At 39.6% G+C, this 18,632-nt stretch overlaps 1 protein-coding gene across 8 annotated transcripts in view; it reads right to left on the reverse strand.

The window, feature by feature from the left end:
- LOC127450517 (microtubule-associated protein tau-like) overlaps positions 1–18,632 on the reverse strand; it is a 61,009-nt gene that overhangs the window by 26,622 nt on the left and 15,755 nt on the right. For 6 of the 8 annotated variants that reach the window (XM_051714723.1, XM_051714724.1, XM_051714719.1 and 3 more), the window contains 2 exons: positions 4,107–4,292; positions 2,360–2,458 (listed from right to left, as the gene is read on the reverse strand). In XM_051714723.1, the coding sequence (XP_051570683.1) occupies positions 2,360–2,458; positions 4,107–4,275 (268 nt within the window). In that variant the 5' untranslated portion in view covers positions 4,276–4,292. The remainder of the gene's footprint in view (positions 1–2,359; positions 2,459–4,106; positions 4,293–18,632) is intronic. The other 2 variants (XM_051714727.1, XM_051714726.1) reach the window with 1 other exon arrangement.

Genomic DNA, 18,632 nt, shown 5'->3' on the forward strand with positions numbered 1-18,632 from the left:
GAACGGGATCATTTGAAATGGAAAATGTGATTTCCCATATCATGTCTGGGACATGGCACCAAACAGGTGCATCTATCTAAGCCATTAGCCATCCAAGAGCTTATCTCATTTATTCACTCACTCACTGACACTGAAAATGCCAAATGGATGTTCTGGGCACCACTATTTAGTTTAACCTTTCCCTTCCCTGAACTTCCATTACTCACTTATGCAAATGCAAGGGTGGAGTGTACCTAATTGCTCTTTGACAAATATTCTGGGCTTTTACTGGCCTTGAAATCTTTAAGTCATTATGTTACTTCAGAATACTACTTCCTGTTGCAACTGCATTTTACAAACTCAATGGCATGCAATTAGCTTTCACTTAAATTTTTCAGTACTGTTTTGCATTAGGCTATCATAGCATCAGGGAAAAAGTAACTGCAAAGTTTCCAAAAAGCTTCTGATACCTGATACCATTTTTTATTGAAGGATTTTTGGTATTTTTGGTACTCGCCGATACCGAGTCCGATACCTTTATCAACAGTTTATTTCAATTTTATCATCAAAGTGGTGTTTAAATAAATGAATTCATTAAAACTTTTATCAAATGAAAATATAACAATTCATTTTCAACATAATATTGTATTATTTTTAAGTGAAGTGCTTATAAACAGAACCTCACAGCACAATCCAAAATACAACATTGGAGTTATATTTGTCAAATAAAGTGCTGCATAACAGTGCATCACAGATGTTAGATACTGCTTAAATATAATACAATTAATACTGATTTATTACTAGTAGTAGTAGTATTACAGTGAATTTACAATGAAATTACAGAACTTTACATTAGTGACATATTTCTGTCATACTTTTTTCCTATAAATTTACCTTTAATTTTGACCGAGTTTTTATTTTGAAGTGTTACCAAGGAGCTCTGACGTTATGATGGCAGATTCCCACTCTGGGAAAGCCAGTCACTACATGACTCAAAGTGATTATTAAACCGCAAAAGGTTGCTATTTAATTAAGTATGTACTCTGTATGTGCCTCGCGCTACAACGTGAATTTGCACTCTGTTTATTGTCATCTGCTACAAACAGAGCGCACAATGCTCATAAAGGTATTTTCCCTGTATGAGCCATGGAGGAGCTTTAAAATGCATGAGCTGTTGGTGTCAACACAACACCATCTCCACACATTCACAAGCGCTTACATTTTAATTACATGCAAACTATATATTTATCTAATTAAATCGCAGCTTTTGCTATTAAATAATCTCACTAGGACATAACATAATTTTAATCTGTGGGTTGAATGTTTACGTAATAACAATCATACGTTGATGGTATCGTTTTTTGGTATCAGAGCATTTTTACAGGTACGAGTACCAGTACATAAGCGCAGTATCTGACCCGATACTGATACTTAAAAATAAATCGCTTTAATAATAATAAGCACTTTGAGTTTGGGAAAAGCGCTATATAAATTAAACATAATTATTATTAAATAATTATTGGGAATATTGCCACTGTTTTCACATGTAATCAGCAATACTTTTTGAAAACTTATTGCGATCAACAGCAAAGCATAAAGTTTTATTGTTGCAGGGACTCCCAGTAAAAAAACAAAAAAAAAAAAACAAAAGAGGGAGGATTAAAGGTACATTTTGCCCAAAAATTTATATTCTGTCATTATTTACCACTCATCTTGTTCCAAAACCAAACACAAAAGTAGATTTTAGGCAGTAGGTTAGTCTCAGTTCCCATTCACTTTCATTGCATCTACTGTAAGTGAACAGAGACTGAAGCTGTTATTCTACCTAAAGTGAACGAAAGAAAGTCTTAAGGGTTTGTAAATAATGACAGAATTTTAATTTTTGGGTGAAATATCCACTTTAATAGGCAATAAGAACTGCATAACCATCTGGAGGGCCCTCTGTTTGAAATTAAAACATAGCAGAAGAAAAGCAGCAAGAGTGGATGATGAATGGCTAAAAATGTATGACTCCAAATTGCTTCTTGCGCTCTCATTTGTCCACTGCCAAAGGAGAAATACGAGAGGCTGGCTGTGATAATGAAAAAGCTATTCACTTTTCAAAGCTTCTGTAAGCTACAAGTGCCATTTGTTGTTTTATTAATATTCACTGATAATTATTTGATCTGAATAGTACATAGAGTACTATGTATTCATTACTCCATTCTTGAGAAGAAAAGGAAAGTGAACTAAAGCTGAGGCCAAACTGAAAGTTGAATCAGTAGCATGGAAAGCTATAGAATCAAGGGAAATTGTCTCTTGAAGCTGAGCAATAGGAATAGTGCAGCAAGGTAGCAATGTTGTAATGTAGAGAGGCACCATTGTAGTTGGAGGGTCATACCCATTGGGACATCATTATCAAGGGAGGTAGAATTGGGTTCGTAGTCCTTCAAAACTGGCTTTTGGGTGGTCACTTCAGGCGTTGGTTCATGTGTATCCTCTATGAAAGAGTGGTCAACTTTTAGTTTGGACAGCAGAGGTGGATCAGACAGGAAACATTGCAAGCACGATATTTAAAGAGCAGTCTATATCCTTAAGTGTTACATTGCTAGATTTATGTTAATTATACATGTAGAGCTATAATTGTCCAAATGTCATTTCTAAATGGGCAAACTATCTTGCAACAGCCAGTGCTGCAGTGTTATTTAAACTGGCAATCAGCAAAATACATACTCAGAAATCTACTGAATTTGTAATTTCTGAGACATTCTGCTTCATTAACTTCTGCCAGCACTGTTGAGTGTTTCCTGTTTGGAATTTCAAGTTGCTGGTTGATAAGGAGGCTTCAGCTGTGCTCCGTGAGGGAGCCTGGGGTTTGTTGAAAAGTTGTCATTTGTGCTAGAAAAACCTAAAGTGGGTGAAGCAAATTATTCTTTTGATGTAAACTAGAACCTACAAAATTTCAACATATCTGAGGGTGAGCCTCATCCTTCCATCCATCCATTCATCCATTAAAAGGAATCAAAAACTGGTCAATGAACAGTGATATTTGTTCCCAATATGGACCAAAACTATAGTGAACGCACAATGCAAGTGAGGACAGAATGTCTAGAAGCTATTCGTAAACAATTGAACTCCCAACCATTCTCCATCCATTGAAGACATATAACAAATTATTCAAGTTGCGTCAATTGTTATCTGGTGGTGGAGATTGCCTGGAATTTGTATATTCATGCAACCCATAGTTATGAGACTTTTTGAGAATTTTGCCAATTTTAACCCTAACCCTAAACCCTAACTTAACCGAAAGACATTTGCACTAATCCAGGGCAAAGCACGAGAAGCAAATCTAGAAAAAATATTATGAAAAAAGCAATAGCTTCCGGCAAAAAAAAAACAAAAAAAAAACAATCTGTTAAAATAGACATTTTGTAGGGGGCCAGGGACTCCCAGGTGAGACTAAGCCATCGGTGTTGAAGGTTAACACCAAAGAACCACCTAGGGCATCACGCGAGGTGGAAAGGCTCACTCAGAGTTGAGGGCACCTCCAAGATGTCAAAGTAAGCTTGGTTTCATGCATCACGGCTCCCTTACAGATACCCTGGATTTGTGCCCTACATAAGACAGGTTTTACAGAAGTATCACACACAGTTATAATTAGCATCTCCATTACATATTGAACACCGTAAGCAAGCCTAAGATGGTTTGCTGGGTCCTAGCTCGTCTCCCAGCCTGGTCAGGCTGGTGTGTTTGTTTTTTTTTTTGGAGAGGTTCTGACACTTGTCAGCAGGTTAGGCTGGGAGACCATCTTAAAGCACATAAAACTGGATTAGCCTGGTTTAAGATGGTTTTAGCAGAGTTGAAACAAATGGAAAATAGTCCCACAAATAAATTCTGCAAGACATTTTGCAATTACCTGATGAATGAAAACGTTCACAGTTGTTTGAAACCAACACATGGCTTAGTGCTGTCACTGTCAGCATACTGTATGTCTCAGATTCCTCAGTATGAGACAAGAGACATCAACGAGAAATACATTGCCATGAGTTGCACTCAGCCCCTCTGTGCATTGTGGGGAAAAGGGGTTTTGCTATATTTTTTCCTTTATGGTAAAAAGTATGCTTATTATGAACAGTACATTAACTAACCTTTCAGTGGACCATCCCCATATCCAATATGTGCTCCTGTCCCATTCTTCATGTCCAGTTGATGGCCGTCACTGATGGTCATGTTGGCTACACCAGATGCAATGTTGTTCCCAGGAGAGTGCTGAGAGTCACCCACCTGTCCAGAATTCATGTGGTCCTGATGGTCCATTTTGAAATTATTTCAGTCTGTAAAATCAAAACAGAAGGAAACTTTTGTGTTGTAATACAGGTGCATCTCAATAAATTAGAATGTCGTGGAAAAGTTCATTTATTTCAGTAATTCAACTCAAATTGTGAAACTCGTGTATTAAATAAATTAAATGCACACAGACTGAAGTAGTTTAAGTCTTTGGTTCTTTTAATTGTGATGATTTTGGCTCACATTTAACAAAAACCCACCAAATCACTATCTCAAAAAATTAGAATACGTCATAAGACCAATAAAAAAAAACATTTTTAGTGAATTGTTGGCCTTCTGGAAAGTATGTTCATTTACTGTATATGTACTCAATACTTGGTAGGGGCTCCTTTTGCTTTAATCACTGCCTCAATTCGGCGTGGCATGGAGGTGATCAGTTTGTGGCACTGCTGAGGTGGTATGGAAGCCCAGGTTTCTTTGAGAGTGGCCTTCAGCTCATCTGCATTTTTTGGTCTCTTGTTTCTCATTTTCCTCTTGACAATACCCCATAGATTCTCTATGGGGTTCAGGTCTGGTGAGTTTGCTGGCCAGTCAAGCACACCAACACCATGGTCATTTAACCAACTTTTGGTGCTATTGGCAGTGTGGGCAGGTGCCAAATCCTGCTGGAAAATGAAATCAGCATCTTTAAAAAGCTGGTCAGCAGAAGGAAGCATGAAGTGCTCCAAAATGTCTTGGTAAACGGGTGCAGTGACTTTGGTTTTCAAAAAACACAATGGACCAACACCAGCAGATGACATTGCATCCCAAATCATCACAGACTGTGGAAACTTAACACTGGACTTCAAGCAACTTGGGCTATGAGCTTCTCCACCCTTCCTCCAGACTCTAGGACCTTGGTTTCCAAATGAAATACAAAACTTGCTCTCATCTGAAAAGAGGACTTTGGACCACTGGGCAACAGTCCAGTTCTTCTTCTCCTTAGCCCAGGTAAGACGCCTCTGATGTTGTTTGTGGTTCAGGAGTGGCTTAACAAGAGGAATATGACAACTGTAGCCAAATTCCTTGACACGTCTGTGTGTGGTGGCTCTTGATGCCTTGACCCCAGCCTCAGTCCATTCCTTGTGAAGTTCACCCAAATTCTTGAATCGATTTTACTTGACAATCCTCATAAGGCTGCGGTTCTCTCGGTTGGTTGTGCATCTTTTTCTTCCACACTTTTTCCTTCCACTCAACTTTCTGTTAACATGCTTGGATACAGCACTCTGTGAACAGCCAGCTTCTTTGGCAATGAATGTTTGTGGCTTACCCTCCTTATGAAGGGTGTCAATGATTGTCTTCTGGACAACTGTCAGATCAGCAGTCTTCCCCATGATTGTGTAGCCTAGTGAACCAAACTGAGAGACCATTTTGAAGGCTCAGGAAACCTTTGCAGGTGTTTTGAGTTGATTAGCTGATTGGCATGTCACCATATTCTAATTTTTTGAGATAGTGAATTGGTGGGTTTTTGTTAAATGTGAGTCAAAATCATCACAATTAAAAGAACCAAAGACTTAAACTACTTCAGTCTGTGTGCATTGAATTTATTTAATACACAAGTTTCACAATTTGAGTTGAATTACTGAAATAAATGAACTTTTCCACGACATTCTAATTTATTGAGATGCACCTGTATGTAACTTAAGTGAACAGAACATACATAGTCTTACACCTTTAAATTTGGTTTTGCATCAGAAAATTTTATGTAATGCATGTTGAATGATGAATGTTACCACTGAAAACAAAAGCCATGTTTTAATGCATTTCCATATTAAACTAATCCAATTGCACCCTTAATGCAACACACACATGGAAGGGCATAGAAGCCCCAACTGTTGAAAGGAAATAGCAGGACAAAATGAAGTGGTCTCAAAAACTGCTTCTGGTAAGAAGCTACTTGGTGTGTTGGAATAAGATCGATGACAGTGTGTGTGCATGTTCTCCATCCATAGGGAAAACCAATAAGTGGCTGACACAAAGCCAGTTTGAGTCCACCTCTCTCTCCCATGCAGTTACCAAACAATATGTAAAGCCACCAGACACCCAAAGCAGATCTATAATATAAAAATATGTATATATATATACACACTATATATATATATATATATATATATATATATGTGTGTGTGTGTGTGTGTGTGTGTGTGTATGTGTGTGTGTGTGTGTATATATATATATATATACACACACACACACACACACACACACACACACACACACACACACACACACACACACACACATATATATATATATATATATATATATATATATATATATATATATATATATATGTATGTATGTATTCAAGCTGACAGAGATTGGCTTCTTCAGGTGTGCAGCCAACTTTTTAAATGCAAGATCTACTTTTTACTTTAACTAGTTCAAAACAGGCCATGGAAATAAAATATTTTATCTTTTCAGAAGCAATGTCTGCCCACCAATCTTGTTTATTGAGTATAAGTTATGTGATTAAACTATTTTATAGAGATATAAAAGCCATTTTATTTGTTTATTTCTTAGTTAGTTTAACTATCACTTGCATGCGAAATTAAATACAATATTCACAGTATTCAAGTGAGATAGATTTTTCCAATCTTGCGTTGAGCTGCAGCAGTTGCGGGCATTGTTGCGTGTGTGCTACATGCAGATTGCAAAAGCTTGTAGCTTGCCACGTACTGTGTAAAATGTCCTTAAAGTACCCGTGATGTGTCTTGATGCGCGCAGTGTTATTCGATGTGTTGACTCCTCTTTTTCAAATAGTCAATAGTGTTAAAATCGCCAAAACGTATCTGGACATTCAGTCCCTTATTGAGTAAAAACTTCATAATTTCACATGCAGAGATAACCATTTCTCCGTCAGTTAAGCCAATGTTTTATATTGCACTTGTTGGGCGCGAGACACGCAGCTGTGGCTTTAACAGCAGACTCACGTTGAGCTTTGATTGACAGCATACAGAACTGCGGTTTATTCAGTAAAAGTAAAGTTCTCTGGATTCCCACATTGAGTTTTACCTATAATAATGGCCTTAAACTATAACATATTTCTCGTAAGTTTTTGTTATTGCGGTCTATTTTTTAGATAAATATGTTTAGAGTGCACTCCAATGTGTTTTTTGCTGAGGTCAGCGTGTTCCGCGCGGCAATGAAGAGCTCAACTTCTCTCGCGCATTTGGGGCCGGTTGCACCAGCTGTGCGTAAGTTCAAACTTAGCCTAGTTGTGGAGTAAATGGGTACTAAGTCACAATTTACGCACTAATACATATTTGAGCGTTGCACCATTAAACTTAGGTAGGACGTATCCCTACGTATAAACTAAATATTTACGGAAGCCTCCGACCAGGCGTAACGGATGGAATAATAAAGCAGACGGATATTTTATGACATCAATGAGCTCATGTTTTGCGTGACAGGCATCAATCATTTCAACATACATTATGATGTTGACATTTACGAGAGAGAGAGAGAGAGAGAACATTTTTTACTTTTAAGCGGATCTTCAGCATGAAACCGATCTAAGACCAATTAACTTTGTATCCTTAGAACTTGGAAAAGGAATGAATAATTCTGTGGAGGCAAGGCATAGATCTAGTAGGTTCAGAGACAAATAATAAAATATCATCTGCGTAAAACAGAAGCTTATGCGCCATACCTCCCGCCATCACCCCTGGAAAATCATCCTCCCTTCTTATCGCAGCTGCTAATGGTTCCAGGGCAAGACAGAACAATAAAGGGAAAGAGGGCAGCCCTGCCGAGTGCCCCTATCCAGAGTAAAATAATCTGAAATTAATCCATTTGTTTGTACCGCTGCTACAGGGTGTCTATAAAGTAACTTAATCCAACCAATAAATGTACTCCCGAACCCATACATTTCCAAAATCTTAAAAAGATAATCCCATTCTACCATATCAAACGCCTTTTCGGCGTCAAGTGAGATGGCAGCGACTGGAGACTGATCATTCGCCACTGACCACATGATATTGATGAGATGCCTGATGTTATCAGAAGAGTTACGGCCCAGAATAAATCCCACCTGATCTATATGTATAAAAGATGTCATAACCTTATTTAATCGGGTAGCCAAAATTTTTGACAATATTTTTACATCTAGTTGGATCAGGGAGATTGGACGGTAACTCGCTTGGATCTTTGTCCTTTTTAAGAATCAGACTGATCCGGGCTTGTGTCATGGTTGGAGGAAGCTTTCCATTCGTTAATGATTCAGTATAAACTTCTAACAAAAGTGGAGCTAGTTCTGTAGCATAAGATCTAAAAAATTCTGTGGCAAAACCATCTGTCCCCAGAACCTTGCCAGTTGGTAGGGACTTAATTACCTCGTCAAGCTCCTCCAAGGTTATCTCAGAACCAAGAGAGTTTTTTTGCTCAATTGTCAGTTTAGGAAGATCTAATGGTTCCACAAAGTTTCTAATATCTTCATCAGTAGAAGAAGACGTGGAACTATAAAGATCAATATAGAATTCTTTAAAGGCATTATTAATATCAATGGCCAAGGTAAAAATTTCGCCACCAGCAGATTTCACTGAGGGAATGATAGAAAGAGACTCTCTCTGCTTTATATATCTAGCCAAAAGCTTCCCTGCTTTGTCACTCGACTCAAAGTATGTCTGTCTTGCCCTGAATAACCAAAACTCCACTTTCCACGACAAAATAGTATTATATCTATATTTAAATCGGGTCAATTCTCTGAGGCCATCAGCTGACGTACAGCACTTCAGCTCTGCCTCTGCACTTTTAATATTTCCTTCCAACTCCACGAGTTCTCGTGCTTTGTATTTTTTGATGAATGAGGCATACTGTATGATCTGGCCCCTAAGAACCACCTTAAGTGCCTCCCAAGCCATGCCCACAGAGGATACTGAGGACCAGTTGGTCTCCATATAAACATTGATTTCAGTCTTTAACATCTGTTGGAAATCAGGATTTTGCAAAAGGGATACATTTAGGTGCCAACTATATGATTTATTTTTCTCTATATGTGGCATCACCTCTAAACTCACCAGGGCATGATCTGAGACTAAAATGTTTCCAATTGAGCTGATGAAATGAGGGATTTGGATATCAAAAAAAAAAAAAAAAAATCTATTCTAGAATAAATCGTATGGACTGATGAAAAAAATGTATAGTCCCTACCAGATGGGTTCAAAAGTCTCCAAATATCCGTAAGACCAAGATTTTTACACATCCTGTGAAGCGTCAATGTTGCTCTAGGAGGCTTACACACTTTTGCTTCACTATGATCAAGGACTGAGTCCATCAAAAGATTAAAGTCTCCTCCCAATATTATATCATGAGGGGTGCCAGCGGTTTGCAACATCCCTTCAAGATCTATAAAAAGCCCTGATCATCAGCGTTAGGTGCGTAAATATTAGCCAAAATCAACCTTTGCCCTTGAATTTCAGCAAAAACAATAATGACTCTCCCTAATTTATCTTTAATCTGTTTGAGACATTTGAATTGTAAATGTTTATTTACCAATATAATGTTTATTTACCCTTGCTCTTACTTGAGCCAGCACTAAAAAAAACATGTCCACCCCATATCTTGCCAAATATTTCAGCTTCCTGCAGGGAGAGATGTGTTTCTTGAAGAAACACTATATCATATTTCTTACGTTTAAGAAAAGTAATAACCTTCCTTCGTTTTATGGGGTGCCCCAACCCATTTAGATTCCATGTGGAGAGAGATAGTACACTCATATTAACATCTGACATTTTGATATAGTAGAAAAAATTATTTGTGTGTCAAAAACAAAATTATACAGACCACATTCCCCATTAGTGAAACAATCAAACCCCGAACTTGCGCATTAACCCTGCGTACGAAAGCGCCGACCAGCAACAAACCCTCTAAACTCAAAAGGTCCATGAATGCCCACGAGCCCACACGACAACTTTGCCATTGGATTGCTCAATTTTGCCTCACAAATTTGTGAACAGAAAATACTGTTCAGTGAGCCGGCTGTTATGAGTTCAACGGATGACGTAATCATTCCGATGTCCCATAAAAATACTCAACAAAACATTCCAGCCAGCAGGAGGAATAAGCACGAAGAACGAACAGATTAATCCACAGCAGTTCCAAAGGAGTGTTATTCAATAGAACAAGCTCCAGCCGCTAGGCAGAACCAATACAAAAAGAAACAAAACTGGCATCCCGTTTCCCCGGATGGTCAAGTCAATTCACTCGGAGGCCGCATAAAAGTATATCCCATGATTTACACAATCCATCAACTTTATAAAAGACATCCTTTGTGTAAGCATGTAGATATTTTGCGGTCATCCGTAGTGTCCACTCTCAAACTGGCCGGGAACTTCAATGCAAAAGTAATCTTTCGTCAATGCAAAAGTTTCTTTAAGGAAAGTGTTATTCACAAAACAAGCTCCAGCCGCTCGGTGGAGCCAACGCAAAAAGCAAAAAGAAACCAAAATGACGCCCAGCTTCCTCAAAAGCCAGAATAAGTACAGCGAGTCGACCCATTCACATGAGAAACACCCAATGGTTTACTCACCCATTGAATAAAAGACTTTGCCTGATTGGGACATGTAAATACTTTGCGACCGATCTTCGTTTCTATTCTCAGTTTGGCCAGGAACATCAGAGCAAAAGTGATCTTTCGCTGATGTAAGAATTTCTTACATTCCTTGAACCGATCGCGTTTCTCTCTTGTCGAACTCGAAAAGTCCGGGAACAAGAAAATATTGTGATTCTTCCAAGAAAGCCTGGCGCAACACAAGATCTTTATCGGATGATCTCAGAAATTTGGCCAGAATCGATAGGAGCCTATCTCCCTCAGCAGTTCGCTCGATTTCCAGCTTGTGGCCTGTTTTGTCGAGCAAACTCGGGAAAAGCTCGTCTAGGAATTTCACCATATCTCTGCCCTCCTCATGCTCAGGAATTCCAACAATTCGAATGTAATTCCTGCGGCTTCTATTCTCAAGATCTTCAAGCTTTTCAAGGAGATGTTCCAAATCAACTTTGGTCGCGGGCGGATTAGTGGTTAATTCCCTCTCCGAAGATTCCAGAAAATCGATTCGTCTCTCAACATCAGTCACTCTTGTAACTATCTCAGAGAATTTTATTTCCATTGCCGTATCGATCGACGTATTACAGCGAGATCCTCCAAGTCAGCAAGAACCATCGTTTACATCACCGACATGTTGGACAACTGACACTGGATCTCCTCTCCCGCCGCACCATCCAAATCGAGTCCCCGGTGTGTAGGCCTGTCGGGGCTTTCATCCTGAACACGTAAGTGTCTTTTAATGTCTCCAGAGCCTGAGGATTTTGACTTCTTTGCCATGTCTTGCCTTAAAGAGCAAATGTGTAACTGGGTGTATCAAATTTCACCAGATTATAACATGAAAATAATAAAAAAATTAGCAAAGTGCGCAGAGCTCGTCGCTCACACGTCTGCTTCTTATGTGACCTCTCCGAAGTTCATGGATTTCTAACACTTCTGTGTATAAATATGAAGGCTGCTTATTGGATAAATACAGGTAAATGTCATATTATGCGAATAAGCATCACTTTACGGAAAGCTTATGACCTTCTAGTTAAGTCAGGTAAAGAACAGGTGGTACAACCAAATTAAGCACTGACTTAGTTACAAACTAACTAGTAGTTACTAAGCCCTTAGTGTGAACTTTACGTCCTAACTCCCAAAAGGGACTTTAAAAAAAGTCAGACCAGGATTTCTAAATCGCCTTAAATGACCGGGATTTGCCTGTTTTTATAATGATGCTCTCTGTAGTCATACATGGATACATGTCATAAATATGTGTTAGTTTGCCATTTAAACCTAGCATATCAGTTTAATTTTAACCAGCTTTGCTTTGTGTGTCTCCCTCTTTGCGTGCCCACTGTGTGCGTGTGATAGAGGGGGAGATAGTGTGCTCTCTTATTAAAGTGACTGTGAGGAAAAAGGCACTTTTTGATGAAAACATAAAACAAGTAACTGAACAAACACTTCGATGTTCACAATAAATAAGGCTGAAAATGTCTGTTTGTATCTCACCTCAGTTTCAGTGAACTTGTTTTTCATTCAGCTGATCTTTTCGCCGATGAATATTGTTAGTGGTGAATACTGTTTGATATAGATACACATAACTCGCTTGGGCTTTCAAGAAACAGGAAAAATTCCTGACTTTAAATAAGTAAATAATGTGTAGGACGTTTGTGTTGTTGGGATGTGCATGCAGATTTCAGATATAAAATCAGATATTAAATTATTAATGTTTACTCGCTGAAATGAGATGATTTCCTCTTAAGTCAATAGGGACTAGGGGTGTAACGGTTCTCGTAAAAAAACGAACTGTGCGGTTTACCACACACGGTTCGGTAAGCATTTGCTCTGTGGTTCATCTCTAGTTTAATGATGCATCTGGATCATACAGTTTGGCAAAGAAAATAAAGCGCCAAATATACATGTGCAGTTATAACCTCCGCTAATGCACCTGTATCGCTAAGTAGAAACGCTCTGCCTGTTTCACGTGGGTCAACTTTCTACAGAGAGAAGCTGTCCTATTAACTGTAAGTATGTTAAATCAGTTGATGACATCACAGTGCTGCACGCGTTAGTGTGAAGTTGAAAATGGCTAGCTGAGAAAATAAGAGAAGATAGAGAAGCTTTTTCTTTTTGCAGTCAATCACAACAGCGATGGTCATAAAACCTTTACAAAACAGGCACTGTTTGCAGACATTGCTCAACGCGAGTGCCATATACTGGTAATACATCAATGTTTGATTATTTATTTATGCTGACATCACTTGAAGATATATAGTGCGTGAGCCCGCAGGTGAGCCCGAAACTGCACACAGACACACTCCCTTCCGTCTTTAAGAAACTCAGTGCTAGTTCGGACAGACATATAACAATAACTAAAGCTCATTGAGTGTTCATTGCCAAAGCTATGTTGCTCTACTCCGTTGATGTCGGATTTCCGCGTATGATTAAAACACTCGTGTTGCGTTACAACATCCCTTCTAGCATCCATGTTAACAGCAAGATTATTCATTCTATAGTGATGTACAGCTTCCAAATGTTGAATATATGTTGAGTTGAGTATGAAATGCACTTTATGTTGATGCATGTAGCACAAATGCAGGTATTAAGTTAAATGTTGACACTAACGAAAATTAACCATAGTTTTACTATAGTAATATTGTTGTAGCCATGACTGAAGTACCAATGACTGATGTCACCATTGTTTTCTTGGCAGAAATCATAGTTTTGATACAGTTAACCATTGTTTTACAACAGTAATACTGTAGTTTCCATATACAGTAGTAACTTTGATTTTATTATAGTATTGTAACCATGACAGTAACCATGTTAATTTTGTGGTTACTATGATTTTACTACAAATACCATGGTTAAACTACTGTATGGTTACTGTTGTAAAACTATGGTGATTTGTAGTGAGGGCAAATCTCTTGAAGTGTTTGTTACCAAATAGAATATATTTACTTTGGATTTGGCAGTAAAAAAAAAAAATTTTCAGAACATAACAAATACCAACCCGTACCGAAACTGTAACCTTAAAACCATGATACGAACTGAACCGTGAGAAATTTGAACCGTTACACCCCTTATAGGGACACTGAAATATTCGGGCATAGCAATAGGGCGGCGCAGTGGCTTCACTGATATGACAATCCAGTTCTATATTATATATCAGTGGTTCGCATCCTCGTCTGTGGACTGCATCACTTCTGCCTTATTTTCGATCTGTCGATTCAGCAATTTTGTAATCGAGGAATTTTTTAATCGAGTAATCTAATTAAATCGAGTAATCGTGACAGCCCTAAAAAGGACTAGATATTACATGAAGTTATTTAATGGTAAGACTTGAAGTATTGAGGACATTTGGATTTCCTTTCTCTTTAAACACACAAAGCAATGTTGTTGGTCATTTATGTGCTTTGGCAAGAACGTGTGTTTCCGTGTGTTTGTTTTCAGTTCTTAGAGTTTGTGCCAACCCTACCGAAAAGGTATAAAAATCCATGCTTGTCTAGGTTGATTTAAGGTTTGGCATTGGTCTAACTTGACCAGCCTAACCATGTTGTTCACCTGCAAAACTTGCCTAGGTAGACCAGCATGGTCTTTATGGTGAAGCTGGTTGTCCATGGAAGTCTTTCTGGTTAAGCAATCTTTAGGTTTGGACATCAGCATACCAGTATCCCATGTTGCTTATACTGGTCTCATAGGCTGGTCATTTCATCATGGAAAATTAAGCCAATCCAATATACTATATGCAGTCCCAGCAGAGCTATTAGACCATCTAAACCTGAGACAAAAAAGTGTGGGATGGGAAGCTCCATCTAACTGAATGCCATTAGTATCAAAATGGATTAGCTAGTCTTTAAATGCAAAGGTGTCATATGCTGTAAAGTTTCTTTCTGTTGATGACCCGTGTATATGCAATTGGATACCCAAATGTTTTGCAAGTACTCCGCAGAGCAAGGTCATCTGGATGTGAGGGTCATAATGAAAAGCAAGTTGTTTTAGGCAAAAATTGCTGTGGAGCTGAAAATAGTACTAAAGCTGCAGGGGTGAGTTTATGTTTGTCAATTGCATCATCCTCAAAGTCAGCAATGACCAGCAGGAAGGTACAGAGAAAGCTTTGGAGTTCATGCTTGTCTGGTGGCTTGAGGAGTGTGACTGAACATTTACGTCCTGGGCCAGGCTAAGAACTTCAGTTCAGAGCCAAAATTGCCCTTTTAGCTCTGTGCCTGGAGACTGTTTTCCTTGATATCATTATTGCACAAATGTACTCAGGATTTGTGCAAAGGAGCACTGTTCTAGAATTTCCCAAGGGGCCTCTGTAACCTTCTTAATAAACTCTCAGAGGCTGGGGTTTCCCTTGGGCATAAGCCTCATTCCCGCCGGCATGAGTTCATCAGGCCCTTCATTCATTATTCAGAGAAAGCTGTGATATCAGTAAACAGAGCTCAGAAACCATCTGCACACACAGTCAGTCCAGAACTAGAAAAGCAGTGGCAACCACCACTACATCATTAGGGAAATATTAATTTACCAGAAATGTTTGTCAGAAAACAAACTGGGGAGCAACAGCTGAAATGCAAAAATAGAGGATAACACAGCTGGAAAGACCAGCACGGCTGATCAACAGTGCGTATATGGTTTTTGGATGCTATTGTGCTGGTGGCCCTACCAGACAGCAAGACTTTCTTGGTCAAACCAGCTTCATCTTAAAGACCATGCAGGATGACCAGCTTCAACAGCTAGGCCAATTTTTATTGGGAAACAGCATGGTTTTGCTCCACAGGCTAGATTAGTACTAAAGGAGCACCAACCAGTAAAAATAATTAATGAAAGCAAAGTTATGAAACAGCTGACAATTCCTTTAAAGTCAACATGAAATGGCATTAGCAGTTCATTTCACTTCCATAATCTGATATATTTCCAGGTGAAACAGGATATACAAAAGAAAAAAATTTGAATCATTTGGGAATTGATTGGATTGTGAAAAGTGGACAGCACATACCAGAATGGAGCCTGATGGTTGCTGGGGAGGGATTAAAAATGACACGTATTATTGATGTCAGCTAAAAAGTAAAGTTGTTTCAGAGGAGGAGCATATTATTACATTTTGATTAAAGATTATGAAGCAAACATTTATATTTTCTTTGGAATAATATTTCTTTGTTTTTCTTTCTCTCTCTCTTTCAGTTTCTCTGTCCAGAAGCAGTCTGTATGCATTTTCTGCCTGTGTTTTGTGCCCATGCTTGAGTTCAGCTGGAAGTCAGATTTACAACTGTAGCTGTTCACAGAACTCATTGTGCTGATGCACTTGACCTGAATGAATGTGATCACTCCCGGGCAGTGCCGGGAGAATGTAATGCCACTTTAAGAACCCTCTGCCATTCTGTCTGACGATGGATGTCTCTCTCTCTTTCTCTCTCTCTTCCTCCTTTGTGTGGTAAAGGCTTGGCATGAGCAGCAAGAGCAAAGCTGGAATGAAATGGACGGTAAAGGTGGTTTGATGAAGGGGTGACTAGGGAATGAAGAGGACTCTTAAAAGACAACACAAGTCAACATGTGGCCAAGCTGGCTGAGGGGTGGGCCTGACTGAAGGGGGCAGGGGTGAGACAGACAACTTTAATATGATTTGGTCAGCAGCCAGAGACTACTCTCACCTCATCAGTATTCAGCACACATAACTGCAGAAAGCAGGGAGAGAATGAGAGGGCAAAAAAGAGAGGGTGAAAGGGAATGAAGATAGAAAAAAAGGGAGGGGCAACACTAAGGGAGAGAAACGCAGTACACTAATGCATCAGAACAGCGCAACCCTCTAAAAGGGCTGGGATATACAACAAATGTTCACTATATATTGGCAAAAAATATCACAATGCTTTGAATGTGCTTTTTATTCAGCCATTTGAGTTTACTAGTTTTGTGATCTTTTCACGTTTTGCAAATTGCGAGTATGAAAGCGATAAGACAGAGATCTTAAAATAACGTCTCTGATGGAAATTTCAGTAGCAAAAACAGTGGTAAGTCCAAAGTATACTTCAGTTTCCATGTGCCACTATGTCTCACGCACAGTATGTGTGATGCAAATTTCATAATCAGCACAGTACATGCAGACTAGGGGTGGGTGATATACCAGTAAACATGATAAACTGGTAGAAATTTGGACTCAAGATGGCGCCGAGTATGGCTGCTGCCTTGTGAGCTCTGAAACAACATTGTAGTTTTTGGTTTGTATTGTTTACAATTCTTATGTTTTTTGTCTTGGATGTTGTCTGCCTTATTGTCTACGACAGACAAACACTTTTGGACATTGGTTCTGCTATTACACACCATAAACCGGACTTCAAATTCCTCAATGCCGACCCGCTGTTTACAAATACGCCAGCGGAGCCCTTTGTCTGGGCTACCCGGCCGCGAAAAAGCAGGAGGAAAAGGGGAAACAGAGCCGGCGTTCTCATCAGAGTAAGACGTCACGCAAATCGACCCTCGCTACCCAGTATTCTACTGGCAAATTTTCAGTCTCTGGACAACAAGCTCTGCGAGCTGAGAGCACAGATCTCTTTCCAATGAGAGACGAGGGACTGCTGCATTATCTGCCTTACAGAAACTTGGATGTCTGCGAAGATTCCAGACTCAGCCATCGAACCCGCAGGGTTCTCCGTGCACCGAGCGGACAGAGCGAAAGACCTCTCAGGTAAAAGCAGATGTGGTGTTGTATGTTTTATGGTCAACAAATCCTGGTGTGATCAGAGGAACATACATTCTATCAAATCTTTCTGCTATCCTGTTCTGGAATTTCTCATGCTTCTGTGTCGACCATTCTGGCTACCGAGGGAATTCACAGCGGTCATTATCACTGCTGTGTACATCCCGTCACAAGCAGACACAGACCGGGCACTCAAGGAACTGTACGGGATTATAAGCAAGCAGGAAACCGCGCACCCTGAGGCTGCATTCATTGTGACCAGGGACTTTAACAAAGCCAATTTTAAATCAATTGCACCAAAATACCACCAACACATCAGTTTTAACACACGAGGGGCCGGGTTTTGGACCATTGCTACTCTCCCTTCCGGGTTGGCTACAAATCCCTCCCCTGCCCACTATTTGGCAAATCGGACCACTCTTCCATTCTGCTTCTGCCCGCTTACAGGCAGAAACTGAAACAGGAAGCACCCACCCTCAGAACGATCCAGTGTTGGTCGGACCAATCAGACTCTATGTTACAAGACTGTTTTTATCACGCGGACTGGGAGATGTTCCGGTACGCCTGATGACGACATCGAGGTTTATGCTGTTAGTGTAACATATTTCATCAGAAAGTACGTAGAGGATGTTGTTCCATCCAAAACAATACGGATCTACTCAAACCGGAAACCTTGGATTAATAGCGATGTTCACATGGCACTTAATGTGCGGACCTCCGCTTTTAATTCCGGGAACGCGGAGGAGCATAAACAAGCCAGTTATGCACTCCGCAAAACTATCAGAGCAGCAAAATGCCAGTACAGGAACAAGATTGAAGGACAGTTTAACACCACCAACTCTAGAAGCATGTGGCAGGGAATTAATATCATTACAGACTTTAAAGGGAATAAAAATTCCACCATGAACACCGCTGCCTCTCTCCCGGATGAGCTAAATACTTTTTATGCACAGTTTGAGGGAAATAACACAGCCCTCGCAGAGAGAGCTCTCGCGGCCGAACCTACAGAGGTTAGTTCACTCTCCGTCTCTGTAGCGGATGTAACCCGATCCTTCCGACGAGTGAATATCCGTAAAGCCGCGGATCCAGACGGCATTCTGGGCTGTGTCATCAGAGCATGTGTAA

This window comes from Myxocyprinus asiaticus, chromosome 13 (assembly GCF_019703515.2).
Source record: "Myxocyprinus asiaticus isolate MX2 ecotype Aquarium Trade chromosome 13, UBuf_Myxa_2, whole genome shotgun sequence".
Classification (NCBI taxonomy): domain Eukaryota; kingdom Metazoa; phylum Chordata; class Actinopteri; order Cypriniformes; family Catostomidae; genus Myxocyprinus; species Myxocyprinus asiaticus.